The 23,818-nt window shown below is 34.4% G+C and overlaps 1 protein-coding gene and 1 long non-coding RNA gene across 2 annotated transcripts; both read right to left on the reverse strand.

Annotated features, from left to right (window-relative positions):
• Positions 1 to 4,926: 4,926 nt before the first annotated feature.
• Positions 4,927 to 18,959, reverse strand: LOC112466776 (xanthine dehydrogenase/oxidase-like). The gene is made up of 22 exons (XM_025035072.1): positions 18,888 to 18,959; positions 18,584 to 18,662; positions 18,167 to 18,277; positions 17,304 to 17,389; positions 13,621 to 13,745; positions 13,315 to 13,370; positions 12,780 to 12,960; positions 12,407 to 12,538; positions 12,010 to 12,166; positions 11,581 to 11,791; positions 10,774 to 11,300; positions 10,394 to 10,691; positions 9,528 to 10,043; positions 9,138 to 9,321; positions 8,705 to 9,001; positions 7,882 to 8,320; positions 7,506 to 7,634; positions 7,265 to 7,395; positions 6,389 to 6,647; positions 6,165 to 6,261; positions 5,740 to 5,850; positions 4,927 to 5,161 (listed from the first exon to the last, which is right to left on the reverse strand). The coding sequence occupies exons 5-22, from the start codon at positions 13,635 to 13,637 to the stop codon at positions 5,094 to 5,096; spliced, it is 3,810 nt and encodes a 1,269-aa protein (XP_024890840.1). The 5' UTR covers positions 13,638 to 13,745; positions 17,304 to 17,389; positions 18,167 to 18,277; positions 18,584 to 18,662; positions 18,888 to 18,959; the 3' UTR covers positions 4,927 to 5,093.
• A 1,349-nt stretch (positions 18,960 to 20,308) lies between these two features.
• LOC112466784 lies at positions 20,309 to 23,217 on the reverse strand. Its single transcript, XR_003042188.1, has 3 exons — positions 23,180 to 23,217; positions 21,278 to 21,472; positions 20,309 to 21,199 (listed from the first exon to the last, which is right to left on the reverse strand). It is a non-coding gene; the product is annotated as an uncharacterized LOC112466784 (long non-coding RNA).
• Between the last annotated feature and the right edge of the window lie 601 nt (positions 23,218 to 23,818).

A 23,818-nucleotide genomic window follows, 5' to 3' on the forward strand; every position in this document is an offset into this window, starting at 1 on the left:
TAATATGTGTGTGATATTTATATATATATATAGGGAGAACAATGAAACGAATAGGTGGACTTATTAAATGTTCTTTATCTGTATACTGTTCGTGGATATCTTAATTAGATAGATAACGAAGTATGTTAAACGAGTTAAGGCCAGAACGCTGACGCAACACAATTACGAATATAACGTGAATCTGCGTGATTCAAGCACGGTACTATCGATGCAGTCAATATCCTGTTGCGGGCGTTCCGTTTTGGGATTTTATCGGTACATCCTCGATTCCCGTCAAATTATAAATGTCGTTGTAACCAGAAGATGAAACTTTATCGTTATATAGCGTATATATTATAACCGATAACCGATCGATTATTTAATCCGCGGTTGCTCGAATTTAGATCTGGACTGCGGCTGGACGAGAGGAAAGGGGGAGGGCAAGGGGTAATTAGAATCCATGTAGCGACGATAGTGTACACAGCGTGCGCAGTGCTAGTCGACCGTTGTAAAAGATTGCAACGAGATCACGATTCTCACGAGCGATTGACCAAATTGTATGGTAGACCATTTTCAATTTTCTTATTAGAACGATATTTTCGTTTGGATCTCGCACACATCACCGGATAGTGCTTATCGGTCGTGGATTATCGCGTGTATATGCTCTCGCCTTTAGTATTGTCTGCGTTTTCTTTCAGTTTTTCCTATTTATTCTTTTTAATGCTACGTCTCACATGAGAGAGAAGGCCGATTTTTCCAATGTCGATTGGCTTAATGCCATGTTTTTCGATTTTTTTTTCTAAATCGCGATATCTTCGTTAATACAAATAGCGAAGAAAGATCTAGTTAACTCTGATCAACGCTAGTCGACATTGGCGGAATCGGCCCCTCGAGAGACTGTAGCTAAAATTGTAGATACTGAGTTTTTATATGAATCACGATTTACTAATGTTTTCTATCGCTCTTAGCAGGTTTTTTAAGAGTATACCGTATTAACCATTTTCATTCTCTTCATCTCGATATCTTCAGTTCCGCCAGCGCGTACGTATATCGATGAGTATAAATAGGTGTATACATATTGATAGGATAATTGAGTGGTTGAAAGTTTTCCGAGTGGTTGAAGGGAACGAATATATTTCTGTAAAGTGGGTTTGTCTAAAGTGGAAAAAAAAAGTTAATAGTGTCACTCGGGCGGATGCAGATGTAGATGCGAGGCGGAGGAAGCGGCCAGATATATCCTCGGGCTTGGTATCAACGAATCGCTTCCCTTCCTTCATCGATGTACATTTCCGTTTTTCGTTCGTTCGCTCTCTCGATTGATTTCACACTTCGCGTAGTCGGGACGTATTTTTGTATAATATAATATGAACGTATAGGATCTCTTCTCTGAGCGTAACCGGCCGCTGCGGGGACAGTTAGTTGTTAGTCTATGTAAAATCGGTAGCTACGAGTCGAGCTTTGACCGCAGAAATCGCGCGAGTTCTTCAAAGGCCGCCGGTAGATCTAGAACGATGACGCAAGTCGACGTGATTAATATTAATCTTAAAATCAATATTATTAAATAATATTAGAAGAAAACATTATTGATAAATGTTATTAATATATTATTACTAATATTATTTATTGAGTAAGAAGAATTTGCGTTTGCAATTTTGACACAGATATGTCTAGAAGATTTCCATTTTCTAAAAGTAGTAGAATCGATCAAGAAAATATATGCATTCCGACTTCAATGCACATTGGTTCTATAAGCAAATTTAATTTACCGTTTTATATCTGAAAAAATGCATGATTTTCTTTGCTCACCTCGTACGGTCATTTGCATATCAAATTAGAATCACATTCAAATATCTCTTTCGCGTTTCATTTCATACGATATTGCTCTCGATCATTCTCCTTTTTACTTTTTTTCTATTCAATCGACATTGCGCTTAAAGCTACCGGCGGCCGAGCCCAACAGGACAATATTACGTATATATTATTATCGTATTATAGGAAGGTGTGAGACGAGATAATCCAACTGTATTCTATCTCTTTCGCTGTAAACTAGGAAGATATTCTTGTCGCAACTTCTTACCGGCCCGTATAGTTTAGGTAAAGCCTCCCGGCCGCGTAAGGATACACACTGTATATTATTAATATTTATGGAAGGGATTATTTAGCGAAAGTAAGAAGGCCGACCGGACCGACCAGCTAGTATCCCGGGAACGAGAGGTAGAGAAAGTGAAAAATCGACACCACATCGTATTTTTTTTCATTGCAATCTAATAGAGATGCCTTGTTGTTGCTCCAAGAACGGCTTGTCGCGCTTCTCGTTTTCTCCTTGGAGACCGAAAGAGAAAGAGAGAGAGAGAGAGGAGAGAGTTCAGAGTTACGGAGAAAGGGCTTTACTGTTATTTAGTTTTAACATAATTCCATTTATGCTCTTGCATGTTCATATATATATAAAGAGAGCAGAGGAAGAGAGAGAAAGGTCATCAATCATGAAGCGATAGTGATTTTGATTCAGAACGCGAGAATTATTATTTCGAGGCACGCGCGTATGCGATGATTTGCAACATCGATCAAGTGTTTCGAAAATTATCTGTAAAGTCATATACATTTATATTTATTTTATAAATACACAATTTGCGCACAATCTTCTGTAATGTAATATACAAGTTACCAAATTCGTTACATGCCTTGTTCTTTCTCCTTTCTTTCTCTCTCACTCTCACTCTTTTTCCTTTTTATTGTACTTTTATTGTACTTTTTTGATAAAATTATCAAGCTTTTAGAACATTTGATTGTAATTTTGAGTAATTGTAAGTAGAAAATTATTAACCGGATTTCTCTATTTACGCTGTAAATTGAGTGGCTGGCGTGTCGAAACGTAAAACGTTTGACAGAAACGAGACGAATGCGAACGTTCGTCGTCGAAGCGGAAAATCATTTACAATGTAACGATATCACGCGATATACGTGTGCGTACAGAGCGTGATATTATTATTGTCGGTCGTTACTCATAGCGTCGATTATTAGTAGCGGCGTTTGTACCGTCGTTAATATGATTTTGATAACAGGGCAGAACGATCTGGGATCGTGTGAGCGCGCAATGACGAACCGACAATGCCTTCTCGTTGTACAAATGTCGAGGGAGATGAAGGAATGAAAGGAAACCGTAACCCGCGATCGTGGTGTCAGAGTATCTCTTTGGCGGCGTGTAGCTTTATAAGAATATGAACACAAATCAGCATAGTCCGCTGTAATAGGAGGGAAAAAATGAAACGAAAGAATATATGTAGAGATTCGTAGATAGTGCAAAGAAGATTATATATATATATATGGCATATGTGTGCTGTATACACACACTGAAAATTTATGCAGTGCGTGTGTGCAGCATGCAACTCAAATCTACTTGTTAAGTCTAGAGAAACAATCTAAATTCGTATTTGTTTCAAATTCATAGTCTGAAACGGCATCCCATGATTCCGTAAAAATCGAGTACCAACAGAGACGCAATCACTGCGACCTTGTTATTCGTTATAGTATTATCCCCAATGCACGCAATATTAATTTTTCGTGACATTATAATTGTCCTACAAGTGGACTAGAGAAAAAAAATGTTTCTTTGGCATTGTCTGCGGAGATGCATTGAGGCATTTATCTCGCTATTGTCTCGCTATTGTCTCGTCCGAGTTGGATGACTGTAGTCGTCTGCTTTTACGTTCGACCATGCAAACGCGTGCTTGGCGACGATCAAGGGCAAGCGCGAAATATCATTATCCTGCGTTGAAACAATAACGAAAGGGACCGCTCTACTTTCTATATAGTATACCCGATCGACCGACGTTCAAGGTAGTTCGCGACGTTATTGGATTAGAGAGGTATATACGAAAAGAGAGACGGTTATGCTTCCGGGCGTTTTGGGGGGTTCAGGGTTCAGCTTGAAGAGTCTTTTATTCCGCTTACTCATCCCTACGTGGCATGTTGTCGATGGGAACGGCCGGCGGATCGCGGATGGCAAATATCGCGGATAAATATCGACAAGACGACAAGTGCAGGCTCTCGCTTCGCGGAGCTTATTTATCGGGGAGAAAAACCGATCTAATCTCGGAAAATTCAGGTATCGATGCTGCATAATCGCCTGAGAATGATCTCCGTCTTTATTCGTGCTTAGGGAAACGCAATGAGAGTAATGAGACATGTATTTCCACGTTGCAGCATTGTAACTCTATCCCAGATTACATCGGTTTTCAATATTCGCTATTTATGCTTGAAATCCGGTGTAATCGTTATACGCGCGCTCCGAGAGTTTTTAATTATTAAGGCCGCGCGTTCAGTTAAGTTTGGCATGTTTTTTTACTCGTGTGAAGCGCAACGTGAATAGCATAAATAAAGTTATGTCGAGTGAACGGGACGTCTTGAGATTCTTGAGAATGGCGTGGCCGTGGCCGGTGGCGTGTGAGTTGAGACGCCGGCGCCGCGGAAAGAACACATTCCAGAAAGCGTTTTTTCTCCATTTCGCGGCAAGCACGGTTCGGTGCACGTTATACATTTTAATTAATTTTGCGAATCAAATCTCTAGCATGCCATAATCTCGTTTCGTTCCGTTTCTTTTTTTTTTTACACCCTTCCTCATCCACCCTCAAGTGCAAATAATGCAAACGATGTCGACGTTTAACGTTTGATGTCTGCGTATATAATTGTAATAATCGTTGCTGTAGATTCTCTCGAGAGAGGTAATATACTTATATTGAATTATTATTTACGATTATTATTTACGACATACTTTATATTATATTATCATTAATGCCAATTACACACTACAGATATGTTGTTGTAATATTTACTATATGTAGCACATCAATGGCGTTTAATAGAGAATATTTATTGAAATTATTTACCATAAAACGGAAGTTGTGCCTTAGTTATGTGTTAAGAGCCTGTTAACTGATCGAACTATCATATGGTCCCATTATTACCCCGAAAATCTTTTGTATCGACGAAACGTAGATAAATTGTCTTGTCGTTAGGACTCTAAATTTATTCCAATTAGGAAACGATCAAAGAGCGAATAAGTGCAGGACTATTTTAAGCATCTATCTATTTGCGAATGAATCTTACTTTTGCTCTCAAAGCACCATGTCATTCGTGTTGGTTAAACTGCTTAGAAGTATACGTTCGGTGGTACATGGTCCATCTGCAAAAATTACACATCGTAAATGAATATACATTATAAATTATAATTTATAATAATATTTTATAGGAAAATTTTCATTCACATATTAATTTACATTGCAAGAAAGAAAATTATAAAGAATCTTTGAATCATCTAATTTTATGTATGTGTTCTGGAATAACAATTTTTAATTCTTTTTATTACAAACAACAGTTCGTAATAAAGTTAGAATGTTCGTTAAATGTTCGCCCGACTTCGAGTAATTAATATCACGCGTGTTCAGGCTTTATATGTTTTTAAAAGAATATTAAAAAAGAATTGGATTACAAAATCTGACAATTATTTCCTTTAAATATGTTGTCTCTTTCGTCAGGTTTTAAAGAGAGAAAAAGAAAGAAAGAATAAAAATGGAGAAAGTAAAACAACTAACTAAAACAACTCTTTTTTTTAGTGTTGCTTAAAATACAATGACGATTAAAAGATTCGCACTTGTTGCGAGATCTATACAAGTTAATCCAGATTCACAAAATTAGGTGCATGATTCGTGTTATATATTGTCAAGTATACTTAGCACATTTATATTTTTGCTTAGAACTTACCCAATCGATACCATTCATCCGTATTCCCTGCCTCCGCCCTAGCGGAGTTCAACGCATTGCGGATCGCGATCAGAATCACGTAACTCATACAAATCGGTGGTTCACCGGTTGCTGCAAAGATGAAATGTTCACAATTAATCGATCCTTTAATCCTTTCAAATATGATATCTCTTAATACCTGCTAGACGGATTCTTTTATATTTTTACTAAATTCCTTTCAATTTTTTCAACCTATTTAAATTAAATTATAAACTAGAGAAATGTAAACTGTAAACCTATTCAATTTTTATAAATTTAAAAGTTCTTGCAAAAAGATTCGTAAATGTTTTTTAATTGTATGTAAACATATAAAACATTTAAATTTTATTTTTGATAGTAAGTATAGAAGAATAGAATGAAACGCTTCATAAAGTTTCCGATCTCACCTTTTGAACCAAAGATACCGACTGTGTTGGCCGAATTCTTGAGTAAGGATACGCGGAAATCTTCAGGAATATCCTTCGCTCCTGGCGGTTTATAATTCTACGAGAGAAATAAAATACTTTAGATAATTTAATTTATGTATTCCTAGGACAATTTCAATGAATCGGGACAGTTGCGTCTTGGCGATATTAGCTTTAACGAAATTCAATAAAAATAACGTATCTACCCAAGTTCTGTCATTCGTTAATATTCCTGTTTTAGGATCGTACACCAAATCCTCGGAAGTCCAGTATCCTATTCCCATCACGAAAGCTCCCTCTACCTGACCGACGTCGACCTTCGGATTCAAGCTTACACCAGCGTCTTCCATCAAATCGACTCTCCTGATAATATGCTGGCCGGTCAACACATCGATCTCCACTTCGGCAATAGTGACACCGTAAATGCCGTAAGGCTTGATTGTATCGTTCTGTGCGGCCGCCATCCTGCCAAGGTAAGTGTAATATATAATAATGTGTAATAATTAATGATTTGCGCGTATTGTCTGTTTTCTCTTATAAATATAAAATTTAAATTGATTTATTTATTCGATTTTTATCGAAATCCGAAAACACATAAATACGCTTAATTTTAATCACGGAAGGAGGAATGCAAACAGATTTTTTAAATTGCATTTTTCACCCTCTACCACTTATTACAAATAAAACATGAAGTGATAAAATAAAACACATATATAAATAAAACAATAGAATAAAATAACAGTTTTTTCAGAATAAAAATACATTATTTTTGGAAAGATGTCGAAATGCTTTACACAGTGCGGTCCATAAATTTCGAGACAAAAATCGTATAAAATAAAGAACAGAAAAATATTTTAAATATTTTTTACTTAAAGTAGGCTTTTTCTATAATCGATATGCTGTTCTGTTCTCGTTTTCAATCCTTGGATTCTTTTGTAATCGTCTGCAGTTGATTCGAATTTCGTGATGTGTCCTTTATTTTATATTTTTTTTGTCTCGAAACTTATGGACCGCATTGTGTATGACGGTTTGCGTGACATAATATATTAGCGATATGTTAAATATGACTTAATGATATTTACATATAACGTGCGCATAAATCAACGTCCTTTTGATACGCCGTGAAGACGAGATCCTTCCAGCTCGGATTATTCATTTCTTTTCTTATCGGCTCGAGTCTTTCCAGAATCTCTTCGCAAGCTCGGATCGTTGCCTAGAATAAATGCGATATTTGAATAATGCAATAGTCATTATAAATTTGACGTTGTATATATATCACGTCGTTTTCCATAATGTCAGGGACGAATTGAATTGAATTCTTACATATCCGCAGGTCTCCGTAGTAATGTTCCCTCCTGTATTCGAGTTGTTGGGTGTTGCTAAATTATTACTTTGTTTAATGGAGATTAATTCGAGATCGATCCCCAGTGTGTGAGCTGCTATTTGAGCGATCTAGTACAAGAATTGTTTTTAAATAGCTAGAAATATGAAGCGACTTATTTATGTTAAATTGAATTCCTTCCAGTCTACATGAATCTGTCAAATATAATTGATCTATTTTCAAAACAGAATACATATTCAAAATAGAAAAAGGGACATACAAAAATCTGGAAATCTCAATTTTCCTTCGTCTGTTAGTTTATCGATTGGATGAAGAGAATGAAAGAACTTGCTTAGATAAGTAATTGCATTTTCGTACCTTGGTATTTATACCTTGTCCGATTTCGATTCCGCCATGCGTCACGCAAACCGAACCGTCTCGAGCGCAGACCGACACCATCGCGTGGAATTGCCCTATATATAACATCGGATACCTCATCGTCACAATAGCGATTCCCTTTTTCTTCCAACGATTCTCGTTGTTGAATGCCTCAACGGCCCGCTTCCGCATCTCATAATCGGCCGATTTCGACAAATCCTTTACCATGGTTTCTAATGCGGCCTTATCTACATCGTTCATATTCGACAATCTGACCTGTACCGGATCCTTTTTCGTCACTTTCGCGATGTGTTCCATTATATTTTCAATCATGGCCACTCCTTCCGTGGATCCTGGCGCACGACAGTGTGTGTTTGACGGTAAATCGGTTCGCACCTCGAATCCGTTGAATGTCCAACTATCGGTCGCATAACAGCTACTAATAATCAAAAATCAAAATCGACTGCGAGTTAATTAATTAATTAATTAATTAATTAAAAATCAAAGTTTAATTGCAACAGAGTATATCTCTAAATTTAATTAAGGCAATTCTAGGACATTATTTTACATCGTTTAATTAATGTTATTTTGTTTAAATTAATATTATCATAATATTTTTTTCTTTTTTTGAATTTGGTGCAAAATTCTGATGCAAATTTAATAAATAGTATATCTAACTTATTTCAATATCTTTCTTACTTGAAAACTTTTCCATTCTATTTTAAAATATTGGGCAAAATTCAGTAGATAAATATTAATATTACATATTATCGTCATAAATTGTTTATATTTTGTTTGTACTATTATGCTGTATTGTCGATACCCTTGCATGTAGAAAACCACCGTGGCAGCTTGTGGTTCGCTGAAACTGGAACCGCAATTGCCCCAATGTTTCGAGTTAAGATACTGGATAACTCCGTCATCGTCCACTCCAATCTCATATTCTTGACGCGTGGAGTATCTCTTGCCAATCGATTGCATATTGCTCTCTATCATCATAATGAATCGCGCTGGACGATTCAGTTTGTGACATACCAGTGCGCAAGCACACGAGATTTGCGTGTTGCGCGAGATTTTTGATCCGTATGCACCGCCAAGTCGTCTCACATACACATTGATACTAAAAAAAATTAAATTTATGCGATTATAGTGCTAATTTAATTTTTAAGATGTAGGACGGTATAACTCGTATAAATTACGTTATTACCATTGAACTGTCATAATTACTTGATATAGTTAAGAGATTAATGAGTTACCTATTATTCTTAACATTGAGGCAATTCGCGATCGATACTTGAGTGATGTCCAACCATTGCGATGATGGATAGACATCCATACCGTCCTCCACAGGAACGCATACGCAAGATTGAGTCTCCATGGTATAGTGATATTGGCTGCCGCATTGAAAGACGCCCTTTATCACTTGTTTAGTATTTCCTCCTGTAAATACATAATAGTAGGAAACGATCCCCGCATATACTTTAATATATTATTTCTTCTTATATCTTATAAATAATAACAGTCACTTGTACAATTTCGTAAGTTTGCTTATCTCATTTTTCTTCCAATTGCTTCTGTCTTCTTCCTGATAATTGTAATCGAAAAGATAACTTATAAATCAAATTTCGTTCTTTATCAATTTCTACCTTTCTTTTTCGCCGGGACGTTGACACTCTGCATAAATCTAGCGTCGTCTTGCGTGGCAAGTGCATCCTCGATACTTATTACTGGCTTCGTTTGAGATCCGCTATATTTAATTTCCACCAATTTTGCGGCCTCGTTCGCCAAATTATTTGTTTTCGCGACGATCACGCCTACTGGCTGACCAGCATACAGAATATCCTCTTCGGCGAAAAGCAACTCGTCTTCCTGCAAGAACGTCAACTTGCTGGCGGCCGAAATGAACAGATTCTTTCCCGGTATGTCCTTGGCGCTAAAGAACGCCACTACACCCTCCATGCTAAGCGCTTTGCTCGCATCTATACTGTCAATTTTGCCGCTACCACATTTCGTGACCACGAAAGAGCAAAACACCTCCCTAGGATATGGAGGCAGATCATTGCAATATTGAGCCTCGCCCGATGTCTGTTTTATAGCATCTAATTTCGTTATAGGCTCATTTATCGGCCACAATGTCGCATTCGTGTCGTAGTCTTGCGTACCTAGAATGTCCATGTTTTTTTCGTGCGCAATTAGAATAATCAATTAAAATATTTTACGAGTTTTTCAAAGTAGGTTACTCTACTTTCAACGAACCTATAGCTTTCTATTTCTTTACTATCAAGATTATTTTACAAAATTAACAGCGAGATTTTTGTTTAAATATTTCAAGACTTTAAGGCTCGTTCTCTCGTAAACGAAATTAATATAAGTCGAACTTTTCAGTCGTGTTACACGTAGGAGATTAAAATAAAGAAAATAAATTTTTATCTTCAAACACGTAAGAATACTTAAAGAATAAACATAGATTTTCAAAAATATGCCGGTGTATGTACGTGTACTTAATATATACCTGAAGAGAGACCTCGCTGTAACACGAAACCACCGCTACAAAATCTGGGATTTACAATCTCTGGTTTGATGCTCAACACAAACTTATAAAATAATCCTTCGGCAATAGTTGTACGAAATTCCGGCGAATAGGACGGCAGCACATGGTCCGGATGCAGTTCATCATGCAACGTCTTCAAAGCGGACTTTAGCACCTGATTGTTTAGGATCGATTTACCTATCAACATTAGCTCCGTGTTGGTCGCGTGGAAGAAATCCTTATTGATGCCTCCATAGATAATGTTGGGCCTCTCCAGCACCTTCTCACGAAATATTTACATATATTTAACAAATTATCCCAATAATATAATAATATATACAAATTTAAACAAATTTCCTTACCATGCCTCCAGCGCCGAATTTGAAGAGAAAACCGGCATTGACGTGAGCGTGAGCGTTCTGAGCTCTAGGCATTATCTTGTAGGATCTGTATTCGTACTCGTCGGATAGCGGTGGCAAGACCACGCTATAGATGATCTTGTGGAACATGTCGAGTTTCAGAAACTCCAACAATGTCACACTCTGCTTGCGAGCGGGTGATTCGAGGACGTGTACTTGAGTACCGACAGTCTCTAATATCAAAAACATATCGGAGGGAAATTCATTGTGCGCGTGCTTGATCATCAAGTTGCCGGCGATGCTGCCGATGTTTCGCACCGGCACATTTGCGATCAGGTCTACGTGCTGAGCCAGTTGACGTAAATATTTAAATTTGTTTTCGAATGAGTACTTCTGGAAGGCCTCTATCACCGTGGTAAGAGTTGTATTTCCGCCTAGGACTAAGTACTGATTGGTTTTCTGAATATTACGCAAGTCTGGGATATCGTTTATATCGATGTAGAGATCTTTTTTGTTTGTGCGATAAACACCTGAAAAATTAGATTTTTATTTTTTTTTAGAGTTGCGCTTTCTAAAGTATTAAAGAAGGTATTTATATTTATCTAAACTTTTGAAAAATGGTAGAATTTAGCATCAATAGTGCTTTGTAATGCGCGTATAATTGCTAAAAGTAACATTGAAATATTTGGAACAATTTTATTATTAAGTCTATCCAAATAGATAAAGAATGATTACTATGAAGACTTTGTATAAACTTGTATCAATTAGTGCCTATATATATCGCTTAAATGGAAGATTATGGAAAATTACCGTGTGCAGTGTTTCCCCCATTTAAAATATAAGTAGCATTCGGTTTCTGTCGAAATATTGCGAATAGATCACGGATCGAGTAAACTTTGAAAAATTCCGAGTCTGCTAACTTTATATCCAACGTTGTGTCTTCATGGGAAAGTTGCTGATCGCAGCAAGTATCGATACATGGAATCCCATACTTCGGACAGGCTTTGATCTTGTACAACTCCTGCGAAGTATATTTTATTATACTTACAACAGAATGTAAATAATATAAAAAAAAAGAATTTTTATATGCAGAGTATCAATTGAATAGTAATAATACTAATAATTATTACAACAGTGAAATAAAATTTATTCTCTGGGAATGTAAGTATAAGTTCTAAGATGAAAAGTCACGGTATAATAAAATGTTTGCAATAAACTTAAAATTTGTCGCACGATCACCTCAATGTCGCGAATATTCTTCACCATTGACGCAGGTGCATCGGTCGCAAAACTTTTGAACGCGTCTAAAATTGGTCGATACCCAGTACATCGACAAATGTTGCCACCGAATGAGTTTTCGATTTGCTGCATAGACAACTTTTTGTCATGAATGAGACTGCAAGTTATAAATAACATATGCATTAACACAATTTTATACCAGCTTTTGAGTTCGAACGTGACTATCTTTATAATATCTTTACTTCAGTCAATTATCATAGTCACGTTGTGTGTAATTCTATATTACAATGCCAAGCATTCCAAGAAAATTTTAATTTGTTGTGAGAAGATTAAATACGTTCCAAATTTTACATTATTTCTTCATAAATTAATTGCTTTGTCGAAAAAAAATGCATACCTATATAAATTCATCACCATGCCGGGGGAGCAATATCCGCATTGCGAGCCGTTTTTGTCAGCAAGCGTAACTTGAATCGTATGATAACCGTCTCGCCTGTTACCTAAACTCTCGATCGTGCAAATGGCCCATCTGGAACATTATTTGAAACACAGATATATCAAACATTAATTAGTATTGGCATGAACTCGATAAATTCGGAAGGATTTTAAAAGACGAGGTAGAATATAAAAGAGTTTAACGCATTGAAGTGCAATTTCTGATGTCAAAGATGACAGTTCCTTAACGCCATAACCCGAATACTTCTTGCTCTCTTAAAAATTAAATTTAAACTATTTACTATGCATGAATTTTTCTGTTAATACTCGCATACCCGTCGCAGATCAGTATCGGTACAAGGCAGGAATTCACGGCCATTGTCTTGCCCTTGATTTCCACAGCCACAATACAGACGCCGCAGCCACCCTCGTGGCACATCGCCTTTGTGCCACGCAGTTTCGCATAATCGCGGATGTAAACGTTGAGTGACGTGCCACTCGGTATGCATCCTGATACTAGAATTTTGCAATCATAAAAAGTTGACATAGAAGTTCTGACTCTCTCCGTATAACATTCGTATATCGTTATCTTTTATTTCTAGAACTCGCCATTATAATTATAGTTATTAGTCAAATATTATAATTTCTGTCATAATATAAATTCCTTATGACTGAATGTGATGGTTTTTGTTGTGGTTGATAAATTCTAATAGTTTCTAAGATTATAATTACATTTTTATATAAAATGTTTGACTTCTGGAATTTTTGTTTTATCGTAATCTAATAAATTATTTCGCTTTTTGTATTATGAAAAATTTCTCATTTTTTAAATATAATTCAATTGATAAATTGTATATGAAGAGTACTTACCGGTATGCGGCACTCCATTGATCGTAAAGTTAATGCAGTTTCTTCTATATTTGGAACTAAATACAATTTACAATTAGATTGGATATCTTTTTGACATTATCAAGTGAAGAAGGATAGATAAATTTTCTAAGAAATTTTTCCATCCAGTTTTATACTGGATGATATAATACAAATAAATAGTTTGTGTTGAAATAAATCAAGGTTAGAGGAATCTAAATTTATAACGAAATTTTACTCTGGTCACTTATCGTAACTATACGTTGTAATAGTTTCCGTACATCATAAATTCTTAACAAATAAACTTACACTATTTCTGTTTGCATTTTCACTGGGCAATCGTGTCGATGCGATGTAGTAGAAGTAGGATTACGACTCACTATTTCCGTTCAAAGAGTGCTACTCGTTCTCATAGGATATATACATAACATATACTGTAATATAATGAGACAACGTACATATTTATATTTATGCTAAAAATGATAAAATTGAGAAGGCACACACACACACATATATATATATATATATATACATATATATATATAAAGTTATACATAATTCTCTTCAAATTATTTTGAACATTAAGTAAAATCCTTTGCATGTTAATAATAATAGTGTTTCGTGTGCGCGAAAATGAGGTATTGAAGTTTATTCTAAATAAATGAACAAAATTAATTTGGTTGGCTTGTCAATATACGTAACTATAACTTCAATTAGAAACCAATACGAGTTTAAGGCGCGGGTATATGTAATAAAATGACAGTACTTTCTTTAAATGGTTTCTTTTTTAATTGATCTCACCGTGTAAACGATGGACTCCCTAAACAGGTTTCGAGTTTTATTAAACTCCTTCTCCGTTGATAGTGCTTGGTGAACTGAGCGAGCGGAGTTCATTCGCTCGTTCAGAGTTTTCGGAATGTTTCCTTTCTCCTTCTTTTTTTCTCACAGGTTGTTTTTTTGACCAAACTGACATTTATTCTTACGTTAACTCGACGTTTCGACACTGGTTTTGTGTCCTTCTTTTTTTCTCATTCATTTTTGAATAGTGTTACGTCTACATCTCTATTACTAGATGTTTTCTTTTTGAACATTATTCATGTATCTCTATTGTAAGTATACTTTTATTATGAACAAGTAAATAAAAAAAATATTCGTTAAAGAATACTTTATTATAAGAATACTTTTAATATACTTTCTTTGAAAAAGAATTATTTTCAAATTTACTAATATATATGTATATGTATATGTATATATATATATATATATATATATATATATATATATATATATATATATATTTAGTAAGATAGAAAAAATTTTATAACTATCTAACAAACAGTAATACAGCACAGCATATATATATAGGCCGGTATTCATAGTCTTCAAGATTGTCTTAAGTAATGTCTTAAGACGCTAATACGGCTCTTATGATTGGTTCATGACATCTTAAGATTGAACTTAAGACGGTCTTAAATAACTATGAATACCGGCCATAAATACGAAGAATTTTTAGTAGTAGTACTATTTTTACTCCTATGTTTATACTTTCATGTGAACAAAGCTTCACATGAGATTCACCTGTACGCAGCTCTTGGTATGTCACTCAGTGTTACTAGGCGTCACCAGTATGTCGTTTAGCCAGTGTGTTAAAATAGTAATTTGTATAATAATGTATTCAGTTGAACAAATGAATAATAATAATCCTTGGCTCAAGGTTCAAGATGTCGTCGGCAATGCGAATACATGGCCAATTTATTCGAAAAATGTTTTGTAATAAAAATTTCAAAGATCATAATTGAATAATTATAGTAAATTTTTCGTATTTAAATGCAATTTTTGAAGAATTTTTGCATAAAATTTTAACATTCACTTTAAAAAGATGGGTTTCGTTATTTAAATCGCAAGGTAATACTTTTATTTTTTTATCACTATATTAAATATGTATATTTATTAAATATTTTTCATAAATTTGTAGGAATTTGGACAAAATCGACGTAGTCGTTTGCAGCTACAGTGTCTATTTCAAAGAAATGTTGGATTTAAATTTTGAACCACGTAAAAATTATTAATAAAGTAATAATTATTATAATATATCTATACTATTATTTCAATTAAATAGTTAAAGCAGACAACAGTTTAGATAAAAGCTTTTGGGTAAAGCAGAGAATATTTTGTATTCTTGTTTCCTAACCACATAAAATTGCGTATACTTATTGTATATTTTTCAATGTATGAACTATATTCTCTGCTTTACATGACTTTCCTTCGTTCATACTTAACCTATTTCCACATACATATTATAGTCTATCAATACTCAAAATAATTGCTGTATTTTTCAAACTTTTTTTGTTAATAACTTTTTAACGAATAATGACCGAGGACTAAAACCTTCTGAAAGTCACTCTGAAGGGTGACCTTGACAATACATGTCAAGGTCAAGGTCATCAGAGAGTGGTCCCCCATACTGCATAATTACTAAACAGAGATACATGAAGAATATTCAAGAAGAAATAATTAAATATTGTACAGAAATGCATCATTCTCAAAAGTGCGCGCCATTCAATTTTTTTAAAAGATGGGACATATTGATGAACATAGATAAGAGCAAATAAATTCTACAGTTTTATTTAGTTTATTCCGAACCATCATCAACTGAGGACATCGGTATTGAGGAATTTATATATGATGAGTTCAATTGGCAGGAACTATTTCAAGAGAAAATTGTCATTTTATCGGATGTACATCCGCGCCTTAATCTCGCATTCGTCTCGCATTTAAGCTAAAATTAAGTCTTTCTTGAAATGTTCAAAAGAAATTATTTTCTAGCTTTATTTTAAAGATAAGAAATTAAGCAGTATTGTATCTTTTAATTTGTGAATCTTTTTAATAAGAGGTACAATATTTGCAAACAATATATTGGAATAAAAACTTGATGAAAAATGCATTATCAAGAGTCAATAGTCGTCGAGTATCTTATCTTAAATTGTTTATGTCTGAAATGCTTTAAATACATAATGATTCAATTATACTTAAATAAAAAAATAGAGTATTAAAATATATACATATAGAAGTATAAAGAGTTCGAAAAGGATAAAAAATGAAGTTAAATTTAATAGTTTCGTCCTTGCGTGAGGCGTGACGTGAATAATTTAAATAAGATTACTTTAGGCAAACAAAACAATATGAGAAAGCGTACGCAATGCCGCGGAAAAGATATATGGCATTTTATTTCATTTTGCGGCAACGGCTCGGCGCCACATTAATTAATTTTGCAAATCAAATTATTAGGATGCTAGGTTTCCACTCATTCCACTCATTTTTACTGCCTCCTTCGAGCATTTTAATGAGAATATTGTAGACAAAGTTGATGTCTTTATAATCCCTGCTTAGTATGATAATAATTGTTTCTATAGATTTTTTCAAGACAGAGTTAACATACTTTTATTATTGGTTACAATTTTTATTTAAAATATACCTTATTGTACATATTATAATTACATACTACAGATATATTGATGTCATATTTAATATATAGCACATCAGTGAGGTTTAATGGAATATTTATGCTGATATGTGTGTGCTACAAATGAGCAATATGCTAATTATGTAATATGTTAAATAATGGAATTATTTAACATGAAAAAGAAGCTATGGTTTAGGTTGGCGTTCTACGGAGCGGATCAGCGGAGCGCCAATCACAGAATCGCTTCGACGGAATTTTTGAAAGGGCTTAGTTCCGCTTCCGCGTAATCCGCTTCATGGAACGCCAGCTTTAGTTATATTAAAAGCCTATTAATTTTTTTAAATTAAATTATCATGTTTCCACTATTACCGTGAAAATTTTCGCATCAGCAAAACATGAATACGTAAATTGTTGCCTTTCTATAAGACTTTTAAATTTATTCCAATTAGATATACAGTGATTAAAAAGACGAATGACGGTAATTACGGAATTTATTTAAAACACTGGTTTAGTCATAAATGATTCATACTTTTGCTCTCAAAGCACCATGCTATCTTTGTTGGTTAAACTGGTTAGAAGTATGCGTTCAGTGGGGTGCACGGGGGGGGGGTCCATCTGCATAAATTGCGAATCAGAAATGAATATATATTATAACATTATTTTGTAATAATAATAACAATAATAATTTATAAGGAAATATGCATTTATGCACTAATAATTTACAAAAAAGAAATTTTTTAAAGGAAACTCTGAGTCATCCACCTAATTCTAAAATAACATATTTATATATTGTTTTATTTTTTACAACAGTTAAATGTTTTTATCTGAATTTGAATAATATATACCGTGATTAATATTAGCTGTAGATTTTATGGTTTCAAAAACAACGATAAAAAATAATTGGATCGTAAAATCTGATAATTTTTTTTTAATTGCCTCATTTAAGTGTCTCTTTCATTTGAGTTTAAAAAAGGAATAAAAAAGGGAAGAAGTAAGATTGTAAAGGTGCTAAAAAATCTTTTTTTAAATATAAGTATACGTTAAGGTAGATTGACATTTAAACACTTGTTGCAAAAATCCACTGCAAATCTAACAATAAGTGTGTTATTTTTACACGCATAAACGTCTAAAAATGAAAATTTGACTGAAACTCTTTTCAAATGTTTATATGTTAAATTACATCATTTAACATATTTAATTGTATTAAATTAAAAATTAATATATTCAATTGTGTTAAATGATTTAAAACGGCAAGAAATGTGTGAGAAAAACTTCAGCTAAAATAACACACTTGGATTTGCAGTGTTGAAGTTAATTTGATTTATAAGTTAGGTGATTCTTGTTGTACATTGTCAAGGATTTATGCGTTTCATACCTCTGCTTAAAACTTACCCAATCGATACCACTCATCCGTATTCCCTACCTCCGCTCTAGCGGAATTCAACGCGTTGCAGATTGCGATCGGAATTACGTAACTCATACAAAGCGGTGGTTCACCGGTTGCTGCAAAAAAGTTTGCACAATTAATCGGTTTTTGAACATTTTCACTTTTGATTTCACCTTTATAGTTAGACTGATTCTTTTCTGTATTTATTAAATTTATCTTATTCAGACCACGTTAAATAAATCACAGTGAAACGCGTATCTCATACATAAATCCATTAAATTTTTATGTATTTAAAAATTCTTGCAAAAGGATTTCCAAAAGTTTCTTAATTGTATGCGAACATGTAGAAAATATTTTTTGTTTTTGATTGTAAGTGGAGATTCGAGAACAAAAGGATTTATGGAATAGGTATTCGATCTCACCTTTTGATCGAAGAACACCAAATGTGTGTTGACCGAGTCTTTAGGAATAAGTATCCTTTCCTCCTGGTGGTTTATAATTCTACGATGAAAATACGATACTTTAAATAATTTGATTATTTATGTCTAATACAATATTAGTGGAACGGAATTTTATAATCTATAATCTCGTTACTATAAGGACAAAAGATTATTATTCTTTTTAAATGAATGTTCTACGAAATAATATCGGAAAAATGTCACAATGCGCCGTTACATGGTCACGTGCGTGACGTGACTTTTTGTTATGATTTATAATGATATTTACATATGACGTGCGCATAAATCAACGTCCTTCTGATACGCGGTGAAAATGACATCCTGCCAGCTCGGGTTTCTTGTCTTATCGGTCCGAGTCTCTTCAGAATCTCTTTGCAGGCTTGGATCGTTGCCTAGAAAGAAATGCAATAATCAAAAGTACAACAACAAAAGTGACAAAAGTTACCGTTGTTGCCCGAGTGTTTTGAGTCAAAATATTACTAACTAATGCAATGTTATATATGCATTGCATTATATTTAAAGTGTTTTAATATAGTTATGTAAATTCTTACATATGTGCAGCAGTCGCTAGTAATACTGGCTACGGTAACCACGTTGTTAGGTGTTATTATATTAATGCTTGGTTTGACGCTGATTAAGTCTAGATCGATTCCCAACGTGTAAGCAGCTACTTGAGCGACCTGAAACAGATATTTTTACGATTAGAAGAACAGACAAGTAAAGTTAATTGTTTATTTTGTATACCATAAATGGCAATTGGATAAAATAATCCATAGAAATCTTTGTATAATATTATGAACTCCACTGTGTGTGCGAAGCTTTGAAATCACATTCTCCGGTTCGACGCTCGACAAATTTATAGAATAATCCTTCGGCAAGAGTCTTGCGGAATTCCGGCGAATAATTCGGCAGTACATGATCAGGTTGCACTTCGTTATGCAACGTTTCCAAGGCTGTCTTCAGCACTATAGCTTGTCGAGGATAGATTTACCCATCAACAGTTGCTCTGTCTTCTTTGCGTACAAAAAATGCTCATTGATGCCACCGAAGATGATGTTAGGTGAGGAATATGTTTCCGCCCAGTGACTCGTTATTAGTTTTTCCGATGCGACGCAAGTCCCGGATGTCGTTTATATCGATGCGGAGGTCGTTCTACCTGCCCGATAAACACCTGCAGAATTATGTTCTCAGTATTGTGTATTTTTTATCTAGATGTGCAAACAAATGCACTGGTGGTATTATTCAATATTGATTGCACTGTTGATTGAAATTAACGAAAATTCAGAAATTTTGTTTTAATACCACATGTTTGCATTCGCGATCACAATTATTCAAGCGAATAGATTATTTACTGAATGGAAATACAGGAATAAATATACAGGATGTTTTTTATCTACCGTATTATTTTTTAATAATACATTTAATAGTTGAAAAGATGATGTGACAAAACAGTTTTCATATTGTCTCTATATTTAAATACCAGAAATGTATATTTTTTAATGTAAATATATCAAAACCCGCGATGTGAAATAAATATTGATTTTTTTAGATAAGAAACATTTATTTGTATAAATTTCTAAAAAAGAAAGCTGTATAATTTTCTATAAAATAGTATTATCATTCATATATTATGATAGGTATATTATAAATACTATGTCAAAAATCATGTTATTTTTTAAAGGACTTTAATAGATCTAGAAGAGTTATCTCAAAATTGCCATATACATTATATACTTTTTACATCAATTTGTTCCTATATCGTGCATGTGAAAGACAAATTGCCTTAGGCTGTGTTTCCGCCGTTTAATATAATATACGTTGCATCCGGTTTCTGTCGAGATATCACAAATAAATTTTCGATCGAATAAACTTTATAAAATTCCGCGTCCGTCAACTTTATATCCAACGTTTCCATATTTTTATTTGAGAAATGTCTATCGGCGCATTTGCTTCTGCACGGTATTCCGTTCTTCGGGCAGGTTTTGATCTTGTATTATAGATTTTCCGCGATATTTATTATTTATGGTAACATTTAAAGACGATACAAGAGTGTTCCATAATATCAGTAAAGTAATAGTTACAGTTATACACATAAAACAGTATTCTGTATGAAAGTAGAATAACATTTTAATAATAATGTTTGAAACACAAAAATGAGACTTTTACAAATAAAATAAAATATTTCACGATAACACCTCAATACAAACAGACAAACTGACGCCTGCTTTCCAAAAAATAGTATCGTGCTTCTTGACACTTTTCCTTTTTTTCCATCTTCAAGAGCGTCGAAAGACGCATTGAATTGTCAAATATAATTACGGTAATAGGTAGGCATCGTTGCAACTTAACCGTCTGCAAAGAACTACTTATTTTCTGGCAAAGACTCGCGCTTCCGCGTCGGAATCCGCGATGCCCTTTTTGATTGCGTCCGGAAATGGATTGCGTCCGGTAAGGTCGGTGCAGGCCTGCTCGAATGGTCGCTGTATGTCACGCACGCGCAGGTGGCATCAATTATGAAAATTTTAATTCTTTTTCGTAATTAGTGCCACTCGCGAGTACAATGGCTCTTAACTTTCTCATCTGGGGAAAAAAAAGAAAGACAATGTATAAAAAATTGTCAGACACGAGAAGAAAATCTCGTTTTCATGCAATACATACGCTATCCATTCTTTGTTTCCAGTCCTTTTTATCGTCACCCATAGTAAGGATATTGTCAATCTATTCTCGACGAACGATCTTGAACGAAAGATCCATGCATCTATTCTTCAAGATCCTTCGTCGAGAATAGATTGACGGTAGGCACGTCCTCGAACGAAGTAATAAAGCATTCTTCGTCGACGGCTCCGGCTTGCGCTGAACAGATAATGATCTGAACAGATAGTTTTCTTTATATTCACTTCAATGCGGATATGTACACGTGCGCTAAAGAATAACAATTGTTTATAAAAACTATACTCTTCATGCTTTACACTTTCAGAAACTATCAGTGAATATGATACTAATTTTAAAAGTTACACAGATTGCTGTGAACAGTGCTCAAGCGATCGCGAAATGCATTACAGATTAACAAAAAATGATGATTGCACGTGATAATTGTTGGGATATATGGATTTCACTGGAATAAGTGTGAACCACGTGTTAAAGTGAAAGAGAAAAAAGAACACTTTATTTGAGTCACTTCTGACACAAAACAAAAAATATAGTTCTAACAGTGTTCGCACAAATGTAGTGAATGGTTCACTTATAAACAGTTTAAACAATAAACTTTGATTGCGCCGATATTCGCCGATAAACGAAATTTTACTTCTCGCCGAACCGCTACACGTGTTGTCTTTACGCAAGCAAGTGTGTAGAGATTCTAAACGTGGATGATCAAGCGCCCTTATTGATATTGATTGATACCAGCAGAGTGCGTAACTTGCCGGGTTACGATTACATCAGCGCTCACTTTCATCCATCGGGAAATTGCGCGCTTTACGAAATTACTTATTTTTAACAATAATAAATAAGCACTGTGTGTAATTACATGTAAAGTTATAGAGATGAAAAGCGTATGACTGATCAAAAAGCAATAATGCGCAGGGCATTCATTGTTCTAATTGGGAAGAAATTGATATATAATAATTTATTGACACTCTGTGTGTTACTGAAATTAATTGGCATCTAGGGTTTTAATAAATTATATCGACAACGCGATTATCTATGCAATTATTTTCTCTCGATCGGAAATATCTCCGAATTTTTTTCAAAATCTTTTCCAGAATAGTAATTGCCAATACTAGAATTTAGATATACCTGTTGTCGATCTTACTGACAGAGCTTGATAGTTGTTGCTCTTGGGACTGTGTTGGATGAAATACCAGAAGGAGCTGTTTCATGCAAGCGAACAGTTAGCGTATTCTCGTCATCGAAACGTCAACATAACGTTGACCTTTTGCTGGCAAGTTTCTCTGGCAATGTATTGTTAACAAAATGCAGAAGTGAAGCCGCAGTTGCGGTTAAAACTATGCGTAAGTAAGGATTACGGCATCCCATGTGCGCCTCGTTTGACGAGAGACCGATGCTTCTATGACGTCGAATCAATACTGAGTCACATATGACATTCATATACATTTCGAATGGAACATAGAGACACATCTCAGGTAAAAATACACGAGACAATTGCTCACATAAAAAGCTCGGATTTATACGACACAAACTGGCAGTGCTACTATGTATTATCGTTTCATACAAGTGAAAGATATCGATGTTTAACATTGACATTCTAGCCAAATACGACACAAATACGTCTACTTTTTATAAATTATAAAAATAACTCGTTCCACGTATTTACATATATTTACATATATTGCTACTTGTAATTTTCGCATCAACAGCTACTAACGGAAAACGATTTTAGAGAAACTTGCTTCACTGTTGTTCTACTCTTGTCATATATATCATGCTTAAAATAAATAAAATAATTTAGAATATCAGATTGACGATGTAAGTCGCAATAGTAATTAAGTGACATAGTGAGAAGGTGACATGTGAAATACATTCGGTAATATTTGAATATACCTAAGGCAGAGGATGGTGTTTTAGCGGGCCCAAATTGATCTCTTCTCGAAGGCATGTTCAGCTTCTTAACGGGAGCCGATTTGATCTGCAATAGACATTTTTTTCTTTCAAGATGTTATTTCTATTTATAAACATGCAACGAAGCTGTCTTTCGGATTCTACACTTACCGCTCTATCGGTTTCGTCGCTATCTTTGCCAACTGAAACAAAAGAGAAAGAAAATCGTCACAATCGTGATTCACGCACCCTTTCTTTCTACACAGTTCCAAAAATAAATTAAAAGGTTTAGAAATTGCACATACTTGAAAAAAATACATGTTAAATATTTAAAAGCAAAATAATAATCTAGAGAAAATAACATTTTACTATGCCCTACAATTCAGATTCCATCGATATCGTCTGATTTTGTAATAAAATGTCACAATGTAGGTTTTCAATAAATAAAAATTATCACTGCTACATAAAAACATCTATGTATATCATGAATTAATATATTACAACTTTACGTCACAAGATCGTTCCTTCGCGCAGCAGAATCAATTCATATACCTAAATCTGGATACAGCCAAGGTGGCTTGTGGATGTCGCAGTGACATCCTCTTGCCCTTGCACCCGGATGCTTCACTCTAATATCCCATA

The sequence above is a fragment of the Temnothorax curvispinosus genome, unplaced genomic scaffold, assembly GCF_003070985.1.
Source record: "Temnothorax curvispinosus isolate PA1 unplaced genomic scaffold, ASM307098v1 QBEX01016545.1, whole genome shotgun sequence".
NCBI classification, from domain to species: Eukaryota; Metazoa; Arthropoda; class Insecta; order Hymenoptera; family Formicidae; genus Temnothorax; species Temnothorax curvispinosus.